General features: G+C 38.7%; 2 protein-coding genes across 3 annotated transcripts; both read left to right on the top strand.

Moving 5' to 3' along the window:
- The first annotated feature begins 6,358 nt into the window (after positions 1 to 6,358).
- Positions 6,359 to 7,751, top strand: LOC109158116. Of its 2 annotated transcripts, none has more exons than XM_019305937.1 (2): positions 6,359 to 6,481; positions 7,158 to 7,751. In XM_019305937.1, exons 1-2 carry the CDS (start codon positions 6,389 to 6,391, stop codon positions 7,485 to 7,487), a joined length of 423 nt encoding a protein of 140 aa, XP_019161482.1. In that variant the 5' UTR covers positions 6,359 to 6,388; the 3' UTR covers positions 7,488 to 7,751. The 2 variants fall into 2 exon arrangements, with proteins under 2 accessions (XP_019161482.1, XP_019161483.1); XM_019305938.1 differs by having other exon boundaries at positions 6,359 to 6,488; positions 7,165 to 7,751.
- An 8,782-nt stretch (positions 7,752 to 16,533) lies between these two features.
- LOC109158037 (putative F-box protein At4g21240) lies at positions 16,534 to 17,730 on the top strand. Its single transcript, XM_019305857.1, has one exon. It carries the CDS (start codon positions 16,534 to 16,536, stop codon positions 17,728 to 17,730), a length of 1,197 nt encoding a protein of 398 aa, XP_019161402.1.
- The last annotated feature ends 4,419 nt before the right edge of the window (positions 17,731 to 22,149 follow it).

The following is a 22,149-nucleotide window of genomic DNA, read 5'->3' as shown; positions in this document are numbered from 1 at the left end:
GCAGGCTCCATATTGTAACACCCCACTTTTCTTAAAATTAATTAAAGTTCTAAAACCAAATTAAGGTAAACTAAGCAGGGGAAAAACAAACTTGATTAACAAACTTAGTAGGAATGTCACCGTCATAACCACCTTCCCACGGTGATTGCACAGGCTAAGGGTAAAACTAAACATCAAGACAAACTAACATCTGAAATTTACTACATTAAAGTAACTAGGGGAAATAAGTACCCCAATGTCTATCACCAAACAAAATAACAAGTGTCTACATCCAAATCTCAAAAACATCAATAATAGATCAAGAGTTTAGACTACATAGCAACTAACTACACTAGTCTAACTCGAGCACTTTCAAGAGCTGGGCCCACCTGAAAGGAGTTTTGCAAATAGACAAATAGAAAACACCCGTTAGAACGAAGCTAAGTATAACTCCACTCAACCCTGTAAAGTACTACAGTATATACTTTGGAAAAACATTTGTTCACATTCCCAAATTAAGCAATCTAAATCACTTAAACAAAACCTTGATATAAACCACAAAGCTTTCTATATGCTCACAACCTAAAATATCAAATAGGTATACTCCAACGATATCAAACCTAACAACATGCTCATACTATCGCATACTTAACATAGCAAATCTCAATCCTGTATAACTTTTCAATAACAATCTCATGCTAACACATAAACTTATCAAGCAATTTCGTGCTATCAATCAATAAGATATTATTCTCATGCTTTCAAGTTCTCAACATGCAAAACTAGAAATATCAAACATCAATATGCAACTAAGGCAATCATACTCAATATACAATCTCAGGTAATCATTCTCAATATACAATCTAGTGCAAACATTCTCATTATGCAATCTCGTGCAATACTATACTCGAATGCAATAAGATGTTATAGGATAAGTATAGTTATACACTCGTTTGTAAATAGAATACTTTTCTGTGGAAGTTTCTTAGAGCCACAAGGACTCGCTTGCTCTTTCTTTCTCTTGAGTCTCTTGACTCGATTTCTTTCTTGCTCAAACTTTCTCATACTTCTCGTTTCTCTTATTGTGTGAGGCAGGTACTCCGCCGCAGCGAAGCCCTAGCGTACGGTGCAATCTCGTGCATCCACCACATCCGTAGCTATGGAACCTCTAACTCGTGGGGAGGTAGGTTTTCACGAATCGTGAATGGACCTAACCGGCTCGGCAATCTAGCCGGCCACATACTCAACTCGCCCACAGAACCACTCTCTTGGTTCTTTATCTTTCTTTCTTGCTTGCTTTCTCTGTGGAATCAGGTATCGTACTTTTAGTGTGTGCACCCCTAACCAGGATTTCAAGCTTGGCGGGCAGTCTCCAACCTCGTAACGTGGGAATACACCGCGTTACATGATAAATCTGTCGGATCGCAATGTCCTTTACTTTCTCTTTTACTCCGAAAGGACATAGTCCCAACGGGTCCTCCAAAACCTCACTTATATAGATAGTATATATATCTCAGGCAACTCTTCTACTTATGCAAACTTATGCATGTAACTTCTCAACAAATTCTCAATGCAACAAGATAAAGACTTTCCACATGCTCATGAGTTTTGGAAAATAATACTTAGGCTCACGTTGGCCACTTATGCACTTTTAAAACATGATATGCTTGAAATGCAATTTAATGTACATCATACTTCAATTCTATATATTACTGTGAACTCTCAAAGGACACATAATCATGCTTGAATTCATAATCTGACAAATACTAGCAAATAATTCTCATGCATTTGGAACTCAAATTACTCAATTTAAACTCATTCTCTGGATAATAACATTCAAGACTAACATGCTCTGTACACTTCAATACTTGGAATTTGACAAATAATCTCTATGAATCATAACATACTCCTTAGGCATTCTTTTCTAACAAAACCTAAACACTTAGTGATCATGCTTCTCAATTTAACAATCAAATAATATCATGCAACTCACATACGCAATATCAAGTCTGATACTTCTCAAATTCATACACTGGAACATTACTGTAACACAATTGCTTCACAAAATCTATCACATAATGCTCATTTCTAATCCAAATTCAACGAAATCAGAGTCCAAACGTGCGTCATGACGGCCCCAAGGTACCGAGCCACCCGGTCCGAAATGACACGTAGCTGAGCCACAAGGGCCCGGCCACTGCACAGGTAACCATCAACGGACCTAGCGACGGGGCTAGGGGAGCCCCACCGCCTGGAACCGTCCGGCGGCGGCCTCGGGCCACGACCCTTTCCTAGGGCCGTCTAGCCACTGCTTTAGCCAACGGCTCCCCTCGTGGGCTATTGGCTAGGCCCGTGACTCTCACTGGTGCACACTGAGTTGTGCACCAGAGACTTCTTCTTCACCTGTAAAAAATTTGCATACAAAATTCCACTTTGAAATCATCCCCAACACATTATACAATATCAACAAGTCATCTAATAGCTTAAACAAACAATATTCCAACATTTCTAGTCATTTCTAACTACAAAGTAGTGACTTCACAGAGTCAAAAAGAGATTGGGAATCATGGGGTTATACCTTTGTTGTTTCCTCTTCTTTCTCTTTATGTGGTTCCCTTTCCTTTCTATCTCAGATGTTACCCCCCTTCACCACATATTTCCTCAAGCAAACATAGATACATACTAAGTTTAAGACAACGCAGAGATAGAAGGTGGAGAATGCAAAGTCTGAGAGTGAAATGAATGAATGGAGATGGTGAAACTTACTGCCTTTGTTTTCTTTCTTCTACAGAGAGTTTGGAGAGCCAAGGAGGAAATAAGAAAATTGGATGGAGAAGGGATGATTAAATAGGGTGCAAAACCCTAGGAAATTTTCTTATGATTGGTTGATGAAAAAGAGAAAGTTGCTGATTGGTTCAAGAGGTATCTGACAAAGTGTTTGTTGTGTGATGGTCTACCATGTTTCATGAACCAAGGTTTAAAAATCAAAGTGTAAAATACTTTGGGTTTGAAAATGGAATTTCCTAAAAATACTTTATAGACCACCACTTAGTTTTGGTTTCTCAGATTTCTCCCGGTTTCACTCAGATTGACTTTTGAATCAAAAACTTGGTACGCGATGTACCTTAAAATCTAGGATTTTAGATTTAAAATAAGTCCCGGTGTTGAATTTACTTAAAAGTGGCTCAAAATAATTTATTCAAACACCGATTTCATCGCAAAAAATAAAAAATAAAAAAATTATAGAGTGAAAATGGCTATTTTGGAATTTCTTAAAAACCAAATTTATAAAATTAAATTTTGGGTTGTCACACATATGGCGTGAATCCCACCTTCCAATCCCTAATATTGTGACACATAATTTTCATTCTTGGTGTGGTGAAGTTATGAATATTCTATACACTAATGGAATTATGTTCACAGCTGTAATTCTTTATTATATTTAGAGGGTGAGAAATGGTGCAGTTTGGGATGCTTACCTGCCGAGGAGGCTAGTAGCGATGGCCATTACTGTGCTCCATTTATGGCGACATGTTCACCACGGCAGCAACCAGCAACCGACTGTTCCGGTGCCAAGTACAGCCGAGGCTGCCGTAACACTTCCTGCCGCTACTAGCCATGCCGTGCCACCTTTGGTACGGACGTGCCATTTTGATGTGGCCTACCATCCCGCGACAAACAAAGCATCCGTTGGTGCGATACTTCGAGACGAGAATGGAGGATATCTTGTAGCGTTCAACACTAACCTTCCCGATTGTTTCTCGCCATTAATGACCGAGGCTTATGAGTGCAAGGAAGCCTTGTCATGGCTCAGAAATCGGAGCGATTTATTCATCTCTACACGGATTGCGGTAACTCTTCAGCACTATTTGTCTTCCACCACTGGACCAGTTCGTTCGTACGTTGGCTATGTCATAGATAGTTGCAAATCTTTTATTACTTATTTTGATTGTTGTTTTATACTTATTTTGATTGTTGTTTTATCAAGTTCGTTCCTAGATCAGGTAATTTACTAGCTCATACTTTAACATGTTTAGCTTTTGATTAGACTACTTCTATGTATTGGGATACTATCCCACTTGACTCTATTTCAGCTTATCTCTAATATATGTCATTTTGGTTGCTTTTTAAATAAAAAAAAAAGAAGAGATTTTTCTCTGTAACAATAGAACTTTTAAATCTTATCTTATTTTTCAAATAGGGATAGTTATAGTCTCATCATTGATTCATTACTATCCATTAATTTTTCATCATTTTGTCACTATCAATTTTTACATTGTTATTACTACAACATTAATGTTATTTTTATAAATACTAAAAAATAAAAAATGTTAATAGTAATAGTAGACCAAATAACATTTATGTTACAATTTTAAACTATAACAACTATACTATAACCACTTTTAATTAATGTTATACGAAAAGGAATTTTAATGTAGAATTGTAGTATGTAATTATTAATTAGGTAATTATACTAATATAACCGCGTAAATTATGTATTGTCAATGATTAATTGTTTAAATAAATGAGACTATGTTTTGGGAAAAAAATAAAAATAAATGAGACCATTTATTATCCATGTGCAATTTAAGATAACAGTAAAATTAACCCATCAAATAACATTAGAGAGAAGTGGATGAGTGAGTGAGAACACTATGAGTAGAAATTATGACTATGTAGGTGATGCAATTAGATTCCCCATATAACACATTATTAAAATAATTTTGTAAATAAAAAATATAAATAATTAAAACTGCATTGTGGTTTTTATTTCCTCTTGCCGGGAAGTATATGCACTGTATTATTACAATTAGTAATTTTAATCTAAAATTGTATTAGGAATAGGAAATTAAGAATATATTGGTCATGTTTGGTAAATGACGAATCTACCAGTTTTTTTTTTGGCAAATTAGCCAATTTTTTTTTTAACGTTTTAACCATGTCAAAACGCCAAAAGGCCTTTTGCAAACGCTGCAATTTGAAACGTTTGTAATTGACATTTTCGAAAAAAATTAAATTTTCCCCAAAACACCCATGGTAATATAAAATTAAAAAAAAAAAAAAAAAAAAAAAAAAAAAAAAAAAAAAAAAAAAAAAAAAAACTTCACACAAGGAACTCCTCATTGTTGGCCAAGGCAACGAAATGCTAATTTGAAAGGAGTATTGAGGCTCCATTTCCACTTTTGTGGAATGGTGGGAAAAGTGGGAAAACAAAAGGGGAGCAACGCAGCATCCACGGGTGACATACTAGTTAGATTAATAATAGGAATGCCATGATCTGATTCAATAATATCTATATAAGGCATTACGCAGTGTGCCGATTAGCTTACGAATTGAAGTACATAACTATATATACTTAGCTTTCTGCCGTCGTACGTTGCCCCAGCCACCATGGATGGAGGGAGGTTGACGACCGTGGTTTCTGATCCACCTCCACTATCAAATTTTCCTGTCGATATGCTCCTGGAAATTCTCAAAAGGCTCCCAACAAAAACCCTGATGAAATTGAAGTGCGTTTTGAAATATTGGCTTAACCTAATACGTGACTCTTCCTTCGCAGAGTCTCACTTGATCACGCTCGAACTCATCGCTCCGGCGCCTCGCACCTTCTGTTTGCCTACTTCTTGAGATTATCGGTCGAACGAATACAGACAATTTTCCCGGCCACCATTGAGGATCTTTGTTTTAGCGCTCAACTTCCATCGGATAACTTTTGGCGAAGATTTTCAACCTTGCTCCAATGTTGTCAACGACCTTGTTTGCGTGTGTTTAGTCGTCTTCTCCAGGCACTTGCAGCCTTGTATTTGGGTGCTCAATCATGAGGATCGTAAGTATACTAGTGGTTATGTTGTGTTTCTTGGAATCAATCTTGTGTCTTGGGTTTGTAAGAAACAAAGAACTGTTGCTAGATCTTCTACTGAGGCTGAATACAAAACTCTAGCAGATGTATGTGTTGAGGTAATCAGGATTTTCTCTTTGCTGCTTGAAATAGGTGCTGCAAATATTTATGTTCCTAAGTTATGGTGTGATAATCTTGTGCTACATACATGTGTGCTAATCCAATTTTTCATGCCCGCACAAAAATGTGGAAATTGACTATCACTTTGTCAGAGATAGAGTTGCTACTAGAGACAAGTTAATTTTATTCCAACAAAAAATCAACTTGTTGATATCTTTACTAAAACTCCTCTTGACCCTAAATTTTCTTTTCTTAGAGATAAATTACATGTTACTAGTATACCATGTATTTGAGGAAATATCAAAGACTCCTGTATATTTAAGTTAAGTTAGGACTCTCTATCGTAATCTTCCTGTAATTCTCTCATTATATATATATTTGTGATGTACATATGTAATTATTTTATTCAATACAATCGGATCTTTCAAACCCGCTGGGCGCTAACACACCATGACCTCCTCCTTCAACTTCATCGCCACCCCCAATTTCGATTACTTCGCTAGGGAAGCGTCACGGCTTAAGAAAGAAATCATCCGGATCATCCTGAGTGTTATGAACCAAGGAGGTTAATCTGAGCAATATGGTTATTTAGAGTTATTTTCCTTTTGTTATTTCCCTTTTGTTGTTTTCTGTTGCAGTTTTGTTGTTTTCTACAGCTGTTAAATTCTATCAATAGTTCCTTATTTTTAGGAGTTTGTTATTTATCAGCTTTTAAGTGATACTGTGAAGGATTGGCAGGGCTATGACATGAATGAAATCATTTTTCTTTCTTCATTCTCTCTGCAATTCTTCATCTTTACCTCTTTTCTGCAAATCCTCATCTCTTTTCTCTCTGTCACTCTACTATTAGTCCCCAGGTTCTCACATATTGGTATCAGAGCCCCTTTCCTGAGCAGAAATGGTGACCAACGAAGATAGATTCAGAGCACTACAAGAAAAACAAACAGAGTTTGATGAAAGGTTGGAGGCCACAATACAGGAAGTGCACGCCTCTAGACAAGAAGCAAGAACAAACTCAGATACTATGATGAAAGCCTTGACAGACATGAGGGCTGAAATGATGGAGTTATTCCGCCTCAATAGGCCTACAGCACCAGTAATGGAAACACCTCCTCACGGTTCCACAGTTCAGGGGAGAGGAAATGTGACCCCCACCACACAAAACTCTTCCATTCCAGAGAGGGGAGAATGCAGCCAGGAGCAGGAAAGAATCAGAACACTGAGTGGCAAGACGGACTCTCTCAGACCCAATTCCGGTTGGGCCGCGACCATCGGCGAGCACAAAATTTGCGTTTGGTTTTGCGATCGATCTGAGCCGGGTTTCCGGGTCTGGGACTGGCACGGCAGTATCATGTTGTTCGATGACGTAGATGGGTACACCTCTGAGCATATATTGGGGAAATACTATGAGAGATTAACTGCTGAGGCGATGGCGAAGAAGAAACAGACTGAAGAGGAGGAAAAGGTGGCGGAGAAGTTTGGGAATTTGGGAGTCAGGGAGTTGATAGAGTCAGGGGAGGAGGAGACAAATAAGATGGTCTTATTCTGAGGAGGAAGAACTTGAATGCTGCCAATCAGAGGTCTCTATAACTCATCCCTTAGCTTTCTGAGTTTTCAATTACTGTATTTGATTGCATTTTTTGGAAGATCTGGTCTGTCAGGTTTAGTTTGAAAAGCTTTCTGAGGTTCAACTTTTTATCTCAACTAGAGTAATTAACTTCTCTTTAGGCTAAAGATGGAATCTAAATTGACATTTGGAGGTATTTTTTTTTTTTTTTTAAGATCTTACTTGCTAATCTATGTCTTATCTGCATGCTGTCAACGAACAAAGCTTTCGATAAATTACTCGTGGTTGTGCTCGGTAAGTGTTCATTGAATAAGATCAATGAACATAAATGAACAAATTTTAGAGTTCGGTTCATAAATGAACAGAGTCTGAACAGTAGGTTCGTTCGTCAGGCTTGTTTGTGTTCGTTTAATAATATTCACGAACAAACTCGTTTAGTATTCGTTTAATAATGTTTACGAACATGTTCACACACATATATATATAGTTGTTGTGTTGTTTGTTTGGTTATTATTTGTGAATATAGATTATTTATTGTTCACGAACGAATTGTAATCATGAACATAAGCATGTGTTTGGTTATTAAGTGTTCACGACGTGTTTGCAAATGCTAATGAACATGTTCTTGAACGTGTTCGTTAACGATAACGAACACGTTCTTGAACGTTAACAAACATTAATAAACGCCTAACAAACGAACACAAATAGAATTTTCAAAAATCTTAACAAACGAACACGAACAATTTCCATTCATTTATGTTGGGTTCATTAACAACCCTACATGCTGTTGCTTTCAGAAATATACGTGCTAAGAGATAATCATATTGTCATAAAGATCTCTTTAGCCATTTTCAAGGCTTTTTCTTACTCTGTCTGCACACTAGGCATTTCAATCGTTGAAGTCTATTACTCTTAACAAGTGGTCAACTACATGTATACTACTATACTAGGACTATGGGACGGTGGCCTATAAAGAGCCAAGTCTAACAATAATTAGTGGTTAGAGGATTGTTGGGCGGAGGTTGGTGAAGGACCAAGTTCAGAGGTGGTGGCAAGCAGATTGTTGGGAGTAGTCTGGTGAAGGGCCAAGCCCAGAAGTGGTGGCGATATATGATTCACTGTGAGCTATAACTTTTGACGTAGTCAGGGGCGGAGGCACCTTATAGTAGCAGGCGGCCTTTGCCTCCCAAAAGAAAATATTTTTTGAATTAGTAAAGAAAGTAATGGTTGTGGAAACAGAAAAACGTACTTGAGTTATTGACCTTAGAATTATTTTGATTAAAAATGTAAGTATAACTATACAATGTAATATTTAATATTTTTAACAGTTTAATTATGCTATTATTATGTTGATTTTAAAATTTATTGTTACTTAGATTATTATTTGAATTTGAATTTTTTTTTGAAAGGAATTTGAATTTGAATTTTTGTGAAAGGAATTTGAATTTGAAATAACTACTTTAATTATATAACTAACGTATTTAAATAAAACTTGTAAATAAATAAAATAACAGGCGATATTTGTCAAAAATCTCCACCAAAAACTTATTCATTTGAAAAAGATTATTTATGTAAGAACTATATTTATTTTATATCTAATTTCTCCTCTTTATATATGTGGAGTCAAATTAATTACAATTGAGGTTTAAATGAATATATACACAAATTATATTAAATATAAAACTTTACCAATAAATTTGAACACAATAATTTTTTTTTTCATACTTCATTATGCTTATATATATATATATATATATATATATATATATATATATATATATATATATATATATATATATATATATATATATATATATATATATATATATATATATATGTGTTCCAGATCAGGTGAGGGCCTATCTTTAGGTGAGGACTAATCCAGATCATCCATTTTGAGTGATCTGAAGGCTACGACAAAACAAAAACGCGCTGGACAAAAAAGTGGGATAGATGCACAACAATCACACTATGAATGCACAACAAACTGAGACAGAATGTACAACAAACTGAGAATGAATGCACAACAAACTGAGTACGAATGCACAACAAAATGAGTACGAAAAATTAAATTCATTGCATATAATTAAATCACAGCCGTTGGCTTAATTAAATGAAAGGATCAGATAAGTCTTCACGTCCTCACCTAAGGATATGTCCTCACCTAATCCTTAATATATATATATATATATATATATATATATATATATATATATATATATATATATATATATATATATATATATATATAGAATCCGGATCAGGACCTAATCTTAGGTGAGGACGTGAAGACTAATCTTGTGCGTTTGTTTTTTTATTTGGATGGTCCAGATTTGAGTTTTTGAGATGACATAGATTGATTTTTTTGTTAAAGTGGGATAATAGTGTCTTTTTCTAATTTTTTTTTAAGTGTGAACGCATGTATAATCCTTGGCCAAATTGGTTTCCTATTTTCTTGGATCATCACCGTTGCAATTTGGAGCCGCGATTTCTTCATCATTGATTGAGTGTTCGCCCATTCAAACTAATCAGTATTTTTTATTTTTTTTCGCTTGTTCTTTTGAATATAATATTGTCTATATTTGGATTGTCGTGTATATGTATAAATGCCTGGGTAGTACGATTGTGCATTCGTGTGTGCTGATTGTGCAACCTAGTGTTGTAAGTTGTGCACTATAGGCTAGGGAGTTGTGCATTATAACACATAGCTCTATGCATCGTAGAACATTGGATGTTCACTGTATGATTTTTTGGCGGGGTTTGAATGCACAACAATGAAGTTATTGATGCACAACATTCAGTATAGGAATGCACAACATTCAGTATAGGAATGCACAACATTCAGTATAGGAATGCACAACATTTGTATAGGAATGCACATCTTTTAATAAGACTGATTTACCCTAAATTTATATATTTTAATATTTTAAAGGGATTTGTTTTCTTAATCCGTGTGATTTGTTTCTTTTAATCTCAGTCATACATCATTCTGATTTAATGGTCTAGATTAGTCCTCACGTCCTCACCTAAGATTAGGTCCTCACCTGATCCGGACCCTATATATATATATATATATATATATATATATATATATATATATATATATATATATATATATAGAGAGAGAGAGAGAGAGAGAGAGAGAGAGATAGAGCTATAATAATAAAATATAATTTATAAAATATAAATACACATAATAAGATAAAGATAAAGAAAAAGAAAAGATAAAGATTTTGTGGTACCCTTACCTAGGGCCGGTTCAAACATTTTATAGGCCCGGGGCGAAATTTTAAAAAATGGCCCCTATATGGAAAACTAAAATTTAAATTTAATAATACTAAAAAAATAAGAATATCAAATAACAAGAAATAAGATTAGAAAATTTTCAACAATTTTTTAAATACAAAAAAAAAAAAAAATCATGACAAAAAATTTCTAAGTGTTTTACTCGATGCAAAATCATCGATAATTGTATCAAGATTAATATTCTCTAGCATATCTTTCTCAATACACAAAATCGCCAAACCATTCAATCTTTCTTGTGACATTGAAGATCTCAAGTAGGTTTTCAATAACTTCAATTTTGAATAACTTCTTGTAATGCCACAGTCATAGGTATTGTCAATAACATTCGATAAGCATTGTCAATAACATTCGATAAGCAATAAAAACCATTGGGTAGCAATCTGCAACTTTGACAAACTCAATCTTCATATAATAAACCTAATAAACTTACAATTTCATTATACATAAGAATCCTAAGAAATAGAATTAAAAGACAAATAAAATTCTTAATTCTCAACTCTTAAACAACAAATCAATAATTTCTAATTTCAAAATGAACAATTCCTCCTTTCAAAAAAAAAAAAAAAAAGAGCAATTCCTAATTTGCAATCTTAAACATAATCTGCAAAATTCATATTTTTTTGTTAAGAATGTAATCTGCAATTCCTAAGTCCTAACAAATAACAATTCCTAATTTCATTCACAAATAACAATTCATAAATTCATATTACATTCTCAAAAAATTCCTTTTCAAAATGAACAATTAATCTGCCTAATATGCAATTCCTTTTTTTTTTTTTTTTTTTCTAAGAATGTAATCTGCAATTCTTTATTTTATCTTTGTGAGAATGTAATCAGCAATTCTTAAATCCTAACAATTAACAAATAGCAATTCCTAATTTCATTTACAAATAACAATTCATAAATTCAGATTGCATTCTCAACAAATTCTTCTCAAAAAATTCCTTTTCAAAATGAACAATTTCTAATCTAGTAATCTGCCTAATCTGCAATCTTAAACCTAATCTGCAATTCACTTTTTTTTTTTTTTTTTTTTTTTTTTTTTGAGAATGTAATATGCAATTCCTAAATCCTAAATTCCCAAATCATAAAATACCTTTGTAATTGTTGATTACTGAGATTAGGCCGAACTAGGGAGTGGCGAAGGTCGAAGGCGAGGGCGCGAGATTGGTTGCTGTGGACTGTGGTGTAAGAATTGAATGGTTGCTGTGGACTGTGGTGTAGGTGCGACCGGCGAGGCAGAGGACTGCATCTCTTCTTCGCGTTCCGTCTTCCCGTCTTCCACTCGTTCCGTCTTCCCGTTTTGCACTCTTTTCATCTGTTCTTCGTTATTTTTAATATATACGGAGTACTAAATACGAAGTATTATAATATATATATATATATATATATATATATATATATATATATATATATATATATATATATATATAATATTAATATATGAGCTATGGGCCCTGGGCAGGTGCCCAGGCGGCCCATGCCCCTGGGCTGGCCCTGCCCTTACCAATATATTAGGGGGTGTTTGGTTAAAGTTATATAAGATAATTAATGTTATATTTATTTGGGAATATAATTCTCATGTTTGGTTCATGTTGTGTAATTTTCCCAAGGAATGTCACATAACCTCCACATAGGGTAAGTTTTACACTCAAATCGTCCAAATTCCAACTTGCAAACCTGAAACGCAGTACGTAGACAGTAGATTTTCTTCAATTTTCAACCTGCAAGTTTATAGGTAATTTTTCATTTCTTTTTTATTCTTTAAATCTTTGAATTTTTGTTATGAATTATTCTTTATTGGAGACAGATTCATCCGTCCTCACAACAACAAAAAGTTTAGATATTGTAGTTAAATGGTAGCTAAATGCCTAAATCCTCTCTTTCGTTTCCTCAGTTGACGACGACAACCGCAGTGAACTCGGCCCCCGCACCAACAAATCCTGGCTCCGCCCCTGCGTATACTTGCCGTTTGCCGATATGAAGGTGTAGAGGTCCGAGGCTTCTCCTTTGGCATTCTATTTGCGCCTAGGAACGCCACCTTTGCCAACGTCAATAACAACAACAACAACAAAAACAAAAACATCCACTTGACTGAAAACAATCGCTCCGCCACTATCGCTCCGAACTCAGATCTGAATAAGAACCACTCCATCCTCACCACATCAGTGTCGTCACTCAACCCCATTTACTTCACCGGCGTCGTCACACCACCGTCTTCATTACATCCTGACCGTCGCTCCACCACCGTCGTTACTCCATACTCACCAGTTTTTATCGCACCCCCATCACTCCAAACTCATATTTAATAATAATAATAATAATAATAATAATAATAATAATAATAATAATAATAATAATAATAACAATAACAATAATAATAAATAAGTGAAATAAATAAAGATGAAGATGATGAAGCAGTGAAATAAATAAAGATGAAGATGATGAAGCAGTGAAATGAATAAAGAAGTAGAAGACGAAGAGAATAAAGAATATGTATGTTCATGATTACAATTTGTTTGTGAACAATAAATAATCTATATTCACAAATAATAACCAAACAAACATCACAACAACTATATATATGTGTGTGAACGTATCCGTAAAGTTAAACGAATACTAAATGAGTTTGTTCGTGAACATTATTAAGCGAACATAAACAAACTTGTTCACGAGCTTTTAGCAAACGAACCTACAACCATTCAGACTTTGTTCATTTATGAACCGAGCTCTAAAATTTGTTCATTTATGTTCGTTGATCTTATCTTATTAAATGAACACTTACCAAACATAACCACGAGAAGTTTACCGAAAGCTCGGTTCGTTGACAGCACGCAAATAAGACAGAGATTAGCAAGTAAGATCTAAAAAAAAAAGAGCAAATACCAATTTTAGTCCCACGAATATTAGCAAAATGACAGTTTTGATCCACATGTTTAATTCCTACCAATTTTCATCCACGACTATTGTTTTAGTACCAATTTTCATCCACGACTATTGTTTTAGTACCAATTTTCATCCACGACTATTGTTTTAGTGCCAAAATTTATCACGTTGGTAACCCATCCATTTAAGACATGTTGAAATCTTAAAATTTTAAGGATATTTTAGTCCTTTTAAACTTCCCAATTTGAGCATGAATAAAGGATTTAAGCCCTAAGATCGATCTCAATTCGCCGTTCTCCTCCTCATCCTACCTTAATTTGAGGAGAATATTTGTGAACTAGGATCGATCTTAAGGCTTAAATCCCTTTATTTATGTTCAAATTGAGATCTCAATTTATAAAAGACGAAAATTTCCTTAATAATTTCATATTTCGGCATGTATTAAACGAAGGGATGGCTGACGTGATGAATTTTGGCACTAAAAAATTTGTTGTGGATAAAAATTGGTACTAAAACAATAGTCGTGGAATAAGAATTAAACATGTGGACTAAAACTGTCATTTTACTTTCGGCTATGGTGACCGAGGTGAACCTCGTGGACTCTAACCCACGAGAGTGGTTCATCGATACTGGTGCAACAAGGAATTTGTGTTGCAACCGAGAGATGTTCAACACCTTTGAGACCGTTGAGGGCGAGAAGGTTTGGATGAGAAACTCTGCTCAGTCTTCTGTGGAAGGCGTGGGCAAGGTGGTTCTGAAGATGACTTCGGGGAAGGAATTGACGTTGAACAACGTGCTGTATATATGTTCCAGAGTTGAGGAAGAATCTGGTGTCTGGCTCGCTGCTGAACAAGCATAGATTCCGCATGGTTTTCGAGTCAGACAAGGTTGTTTTGTCTAAGTTAGGAATGTTTGTAGGCAAAGGTTATGTAACTGATGGGCTTTTTAAACTCAATGTAATGCCTATTGTCATGAATAAAAGCAAAGTTACTTCTGTTTACTTGCTTGAGTCTTTCAATTTGTGGCATGGTAGACTAGGTCATGTTAATTTTAATTCTATACGTAGATTAATTAACATGAACCATATTCCTAATTTTCAAATTAACACAAATAACAAGTGTGAAATTTGTGTTGAGGCAAAACTAACGAAAGTACCTTTCAAATCAATTGAAAGGGAAATTGAACTACTAGAATTAATCCATAGTGATTTGTGCGATTTTAGATCGATACAAACGAGAGGTGGTAATAAATATTTTATCACATTTATCGATGATAGTACACGTTATTGCTATGTGTATTTGCTTAAAAGCAAAGACGAAGCCAAGGAAAAATTCATTCTTTATAAGAATGAAGTTGAAACCCAACTTAATCGTAAGATTAAGAAGGTTAGAAGCGATAGAGGTGGTGAGTACGAAGCACAGAGCATGGTTGGGAGGTTTCTGTGTGAGATATGTCATTGTCTACACAAACGGCAGCCGGTTCAAAGACATCGCATTCTACCGTACAAGCCAGTAGAGTAAATGTATCTTCACGAGGGAAGGTTCAAAGGGTGTGACCCTACCTATCCTATGTAGGGATCGACCGTTGAACACAATTGTTTCCGATTTCAAAATACTCTGAAAATCAATTTTTCATTCATGTGGGGATTGTTGGAAAAAATAGCTTAAAACGGATAATAGGTGAATGAGATATTGATTATCAAAGTAGACCCATTTGAATTGGAAAAAGAAGGGAAAAAGTGAAGTTTTTGTCCCACATTGGTTTTGGAAGTGGATTTGTCCCACTATTTATACAAGAACTCTTTTTAAACTTATTGAATTGTATAACATATAGGCTCTCTCTCGTGCATAGGGGGTGCAAATCAAATTGAAAAAGGGGTTTACTCAAGCTTAATCTCGTGTGCCGGTTGCGGATTGTTGGTACAACGCTCCTAACACTTTAATTTTAAGGAAAAGAACGTTTTCTATTTTCCCATATAATAATAATCTTTTCGTAGGGTTATTATTTTTGGAATTTTTCATCTTATTACCCAACAAGTTCTTCCTCCGATCCTCAAAAATCATGCCTAGGCGCCGATTAATCAGCGCCTAGGCGCTAGGCGCCCGACCGCCGCCGCGAAGAAGGCCGGAATCGGCCTCCTCCGCGGCCGCCTAGACCTCCTAGCCGGCTGAATCGGCGCTTTATTTTTTATTTTTTATTTTTTTTATTTTTTTTTTGCGTTTTAAATTGCGAAAAGTTCGGGAAGGCATAACTTTTGTCGGTTGTCCGAAGGCAGTTTGGTCCACTAATTTCTCAAAAAAAATGCTTCTTTTGCTCTTAATTTTAGTTTTGTATGTATTTAGATAGTTTAAACAATCTTTTGAACACTTTTACAACCACTTACGTAAATAGTTTGTAAGAAATAACTATGCAAACCTTATGTTTTATTACTAAATTTTAAAAATTTTTAATTTTTAATTTTATTTTTAATTAAAAAAAATAAAAAGAAAATCGACGCCTAATCGGCGCCTAAGCGCCCTAGGCGCTAAGCGCCCCCTTGGCGCCTAACGTTTTTTGCAACATTGACCCTGACTCTATCAGATCAACTCCCTGATACATACAAACTCGTGCCTTAAATTTCTATAGTAAGTCCAGCTTAACTAGCCTACTTCCATCCCTAGCTATGCCAGGAGACAAATTATAATTAAATTTCCTAGTTAGATTAATAATAGGAATGCCATCATCTGATTCAATAATACCTATATATGGCATTACGCAATGTGCTGATTAGCTTACGAATTGAAGTACATAACTATATATACTTAGCTTTCTGCCGCCGTACGTCGCCCGAGCCACCATGGACGGAGGGAGGTTGACGGCCGTGGTTTCTGATCCACCTCCACTATCAAATTTTCCTGCCGATATGCTCCTGGAAATTCTCAAAAGGCTCCCAGCAAAAACCCTGATGAAATTGAAGTGCGTTTCGAAATATTGGCTTAACCTAATACGCGACTCTTCCTTCGCAGAGTCTCACTTGAATCACGCTCGAACTCATCGCTCCGACGCCTCCCAACTTCTGTTAGCCTGCTTCTTGAGATTCTCCGTCGAACGAATAAAGACAATTTTCCCGGCCACCAACGAGGATCTTTGTTTAAGCGCTCAACTTCCGTCGCATACTTTTGGCGAAGATTTTCAACCTTGCTCCAACGTTGTCAACGGCCTTGTTTGCGTGTGTTTAGTCGTCTTCTCCAGGCACTTGCATCCTTGTATTTGGGTGCCCAATCTTACGACCACGGAGAAGAAAGCCCTCCCAGTGCCGCCAAGCTTGGAATTGGCTGCTAAACCAACAACTAATCTCCACCGTAGCAGCAGATTCTATCTAGGGTTCGATCCGGTCTCAAAAAAGTACAAAATTCTACACTACCATTGCGAAGTAGGGGCTTACGAGGTGCTCACGTTGGGAAGCGAAACCTGGAGGCAGGTACGAGGAAGCGCAGCTACAGATGTTGACTTAGGGTTAGGGAAGATTCGGGAAGGTTTCATTTTTCAAGGATTCGGACACGGAGGTATGGCTTCCATTAATGGCAGAATCTATTTCAGATACGTAGCGGAGAGGGTTATAACATTCTTCCATTTGAAGGAGGAAAAATTCGGACAAGTCGCTATTCCACAAAGGATAGAGGGCATTACCTTTAATACGGATATAGTCGACTTGGGAGGGAAATTAAGTCTTGTCGTCGGAATCTATGAGCTCGTCAGCCAACTCCGAATTTGGATTTCGGAAGACGATAACAATAACGTTAATTGGGTTGAGAAGAGATTAACATTACCAGATCTTTATTACGTGGAAACAATGGGCGTCACAGGTAATGGCAAGCTCATACTAAACTGCAAGGATATTCCCTGTCCTCGCATCCCTACTTACTTTTTCTGTTATGATTTGAAGACGTTTGAACTTATAACCGCAATTAAGATGCAGCCATACAGGGATCCTCTTTTGTACAATTTTGTTGAAAACATTGTCCCTTTGGATCGGATCGGATATGATAATTGATGATATGAATATATGATGTTATAGCAGCTAGTTAGCTAGTATGTTTTCATGATGTATGTATTATACTGGTTACGTTAGATAGGGGGCTTTAATTTAATTTGGTACAGTAATTGTAGTATGTGTTCTCAATCATTATATTAACTATACTGTTGTAAGAATCTCAGACGTTAGTTAATTTTCTTTTTATTGTTAAGTTAAGTCTTGTCAAAAATCGTATAATACCATAAAATTTTCTTTCTTTCTTTTAATTCGATCTCGACTTTTGTCATATATTTTTAGACCAAATTCCTTCCACTTAAGTCATTGCAATTGTCATCATACGAACCAGAATTAAAAAATAAATTGAAAAACTAAAAAATAAAAACTCAACGCTAAATCACCAAAGCTGCTGTGATCTTTTCATCAAAATTCTCTCTCTAAGAATGAATTCCATCCTGCCCTTCAGTGAACTATGCAGATGAGTGGCCGACAAATGCAGCAAAGGATATGATCGAGAAGGTACGTTGTTTTTACCAAGACTCAAAAGCCGATATAACAATGTTGTCCATGAGAGAAATAAGAACGATTGTCCATGAGAAAAATAAGAACCACTCGTAACCGTTCACGTGTCCAGATCAATGAATCAAATATAATTTTTAAAAAATGACACGGTGACATATTTGTAAATAATTCAAATTTTGGTGCAATTAAATGTGTTACAAGTCAAATAACTGATGCTCCTTTAAAAGTAAAAAGTGCAAGTAAATTCACTTACAAGTGCAACTATTTTAACTTACAAGTGCAACTATTTTTTACAAGTGCAAGTAATTTACATTATTAATAGAGTAAATACCCAAAATGGTCCCTCGATTATAGCTAAATTCACAATTTGGTCCTCGACTTTCAATTTCAACCAATTAAGTCCTTAACTTTGTAATTTTAACACAATTTGGTCCTATGTCTATTTGACCGTTTGTTAACTGTGATTTTCAAGGATATATATTGATACTGCTAATTACCACGTAAGCAATAATTAAGCAAATATGAGACCAATTAAAGCAAGTAAATATCTTTATTGATCACGGTGAAGGCTCTAAGTACAATCTACTTGGTTGCTCTGGGTACCGACTGACTGCAGTTGGGATTCTCTAACAACAACCTATCGATCGTCCAAAAGTCCCCCACACTGTAGCTATCGTGGGTATTTATAGCCGCTGCGCCGGAGACACAAATCCGGTCGTTCGGCATGCTCTCCACGTAGCCACCACGTGTCATCCTCCCGGGCGCCCTGTCTGTCGTCGCAAGGAGCCGCCACGTGTCCTTTGTCAGCTCTCTCGCCCAAGGGCTACCGCTCGGTGGTTGACACTGCCGCTCGGGCAACTCCCGGTCGGGGTCCGACCGGGTTATTCACAAGAAACCCGACCTGTTACCTGCAAAGACAAGGAGAAAAGGACGAAGGCACGCCGGTCGGGGCAAAGCTATGTCGGTCGGGATATTCCCTACCAAGAGCCCCCCAGCCCGGGCCTTTTTGACCGTCCGGGAAAAAACGGGACGGGATGAAGAAGCCCAACCGTCAGCCATCAAACCGACCAGCCAGCTGTCATTCCTTCCCTCGCCACGTGTCGGCTACTGCCGGCCTCTGCGACTGCAACGGTCGCCTCGGAATCAGCGCGGGTCGTGTCATGCAAGTGGACTCGTTTCCCGCCTAAATGTCCTCCTATAAATAGGCCCTTGAGGCCCTCATTTGAACTTTCTCCAATCTACTGCTTCGATCGGTACCCTCAGAGAGTCCCGAGCAGAGCACTTTAGCAAGGCAATCGAGCAAAGGATTTCAAGACTCTCCTCACAAGCACCTTTAATCGGTAAGTTCTCAGCCCCCTCTCTTACTTAGCATTTATATTCATACGTAGAACTGATAGGTCGCAACTAACTGTCCCGGACGTCTCGAGTCCCATACTAACCCGACCGACCTTTAGGTAGATCAAAATGACAGACTCTGACAGCCAAAACGCCTCGATCGCGGACTACGACGAAGAAATCGAGCACTTCAGTGATGAAGAAGTTGACATCATGTCCTACTCACCCGAGGTCGTCCACCGACCGGTACAAGCCCCCGAGCGGGCCCCCGAGCGAAGAGAAGCATCAAGCTCATCCGGGTCATCGAGCTCCAGCTCAAGCGGGTCGGGGAGTTCCAGCGGAGAAGAAGAGGAAGCCTCGATAGGCGGACGAGATTCCCCGACCGAAGGCGTTAGGGAAACGCCAACCTGGGTGATTGGGGATCACCCGGAAGCCGTTCCTCGAGGAGACGACCGAGAGAACATTCCCGAGCCGACCGAGGAAGATACAGCCGGGCCGGCCGCACCAGCAGCCGAGGAGTTTGAATTCTTGAACAGCGAGAATGTCGAACAGCAAATGAGCCGACTGACCAAAGGAGAGGCGGCCAGGATCGCCGAGAGGCTCAGGGGTCGGGTAGAGTTCGACACAAGCCGGAGGCTCGGGAATGTCATCGACCGGCATCGGGGCAAATGGATCGGGATGCACTACGACTCCCTGATGGCCCCGATTGCTATTCCCTTCCCCCCTCTCCTGACAGCCTTCTTGGGGTACTACTGGGTCGTTCCGGCTCAGATATGCCCCAACTCGCACAGGATCATTGCTTGCTTCCCCCAAATCTGCGCTCGGCATGAAGCAGCTTGCACGATGGAGTTATTCAACTACATCTATCAAGTAAAGGTTCTCCCGGCCAGCTACGGAGGCGGCTTTCTGATGTTGCAGTCCCGAGCAGACAAGTGCGCGATTGAAGGGCTGCCCGGGAACAACAGGGGATGGAAGAACCGGATCTTCTCCATCAAGTACGATCCTTGGATCCTCCCGGTCGACCGTGCTTGGAGCACTCACTACCGGAAACAAGTTGTGCCGGGCGAGACGCAGTCGCTCAAGGACACTGTCGCTCGAATCTCGAGCGAACTGCACGAGTATACGATTTTTCGGACGGCCGAGAGTCTCGAGGCGGCTAGGCTCCCGCCCCATGTGTACGACCTGCCAGAAAAATATCTGCCCGTGCCGATGGGCGTGACGGTCGCCAAGCAGTCCAAACGGAAGAAGAAAGGTCTAACACCAGCTAACTCCTCCCGACCGTAACTCCCCGAGCATTGCTTTAATTTCCCGACCTAACTAAATTTCTTCTTTGTTTGCAGCCATGGCAGAGTTCGGAGATGACGATGCTCATCTTCCCCCGCCCGCTAAGATCTCGCTTGGCAAGAAGAAGCCAAAAGCCAAACCAACTGGGCAAAAGGAAGTCCCGGTGGCCCGACTCCTCGGGACCTCGACCATCACGACGGCCGAGGGCTTCGTGGTCGAGCCGACCGATGTCTTGGTCACCCGGGTGGAGGTCGCCCGGGGAAAGGAGAAAGTGCCCGAAAAGGGCGTGGCCGAGGTTGGCGGCATGAAACGCCGCAGGGAGCAACGTAGCCCGAGCCCTTCAACCAGGGGAAGTAAGGATGGTTCGTCCGTCCTTGCCCGAATCGGCAATGCAGGGCCAGCTCGGGAAGATCTAAGCAAATTGACCCCGACTCAGGTGGTCGAGAAGATCGGCCTTGACTTGGCCGAGGTAAGCTTATTCTCCACTTGATTTTTCATACAAGTGTCTTTGATCGGAGTAACTCTGACCATCCTTGATTATTGCAGATCTCCCGAGCGGCTCAGCTCCTTCAAGAGGTCCGGGACGTCCAGGCGGAGCTGGAGAAGGTCCAAAAGGACCTTAAAAAGAGCGAGGAAGACCGGGTCCTGGCCGAGAAGGTCGCCCAACGGGCGATCGGGGAGGCCAAAGAGCTGAAAGCCCGACTCGATAACCCGAACGAGCTGGTCCAGTCCGTCTTTAAGGACAACGAGACGGGCTCAGCATTCCTTACGGCGGCCCGGGGAACGAAGGTTGGGGAGGACCTGATCCTATCGTTCGGTAGGTGGGCCTTTAAAGCCGGGCGGAGGAAGATGCTCGAGCGGGCCCGGAATCGGATGGAGCAGGCCCTGGAAGGGGACGACCTCCAGCTGGTTCTTTCTGCGCTTCCTCCGGACTTGGCCGACCCCGGTCCCTCTCCCTTCGCCCCGAAAGACAAGGTGGCTGAACCAAGCGGATCCACGGCGGCCACCTCAAGCGGGAAAGATCCTTCCGAGAAGGGTGGAGCCCGGGAAGCGAAGAAGTAGAAATAGTACTTCTTCTTTTTGTAAAACGACGCTGATCGGGAGCCCGGTCCCGAGTTTGTACCGGGCACTCTCTCTTAATTAATAAAATTCGTTTTTTGTCAAACTTGTTGTGCTCGTTCTCTTTTTTCGCACTTTTATTTTTAGTCATGCATGTGCCGACCCTTAATGCTCGACCTCATGGCCTTTTGGCCCGGTCATGCACTACTCGACTCGTCCGACACCCGACCTTATGGCCTT

The sequence above is a fragment of the Ipomoea nil genome, unplaced genomic scaffold, assembly GCF_001879475.1.
Source record: "Ipomoea nil cultivar Tokyo-kokei standard unplaced genomic scaffold, Asagao_1.1 scaffold2805, whole genome shotgun sequence".
NCBI classification, from domain to species: domain Eukaryota; kingdom Viridiplantae; phylum Streptophyta; class Magnoliopsida; order Solanales; family Convolvulaceae; genus Ipomoea; species Ipomoea nil.
Note: the sequence above shows the minus strand (reverse complement) of the source record. Positions and strands in the feature narration are given on the sequence as shown.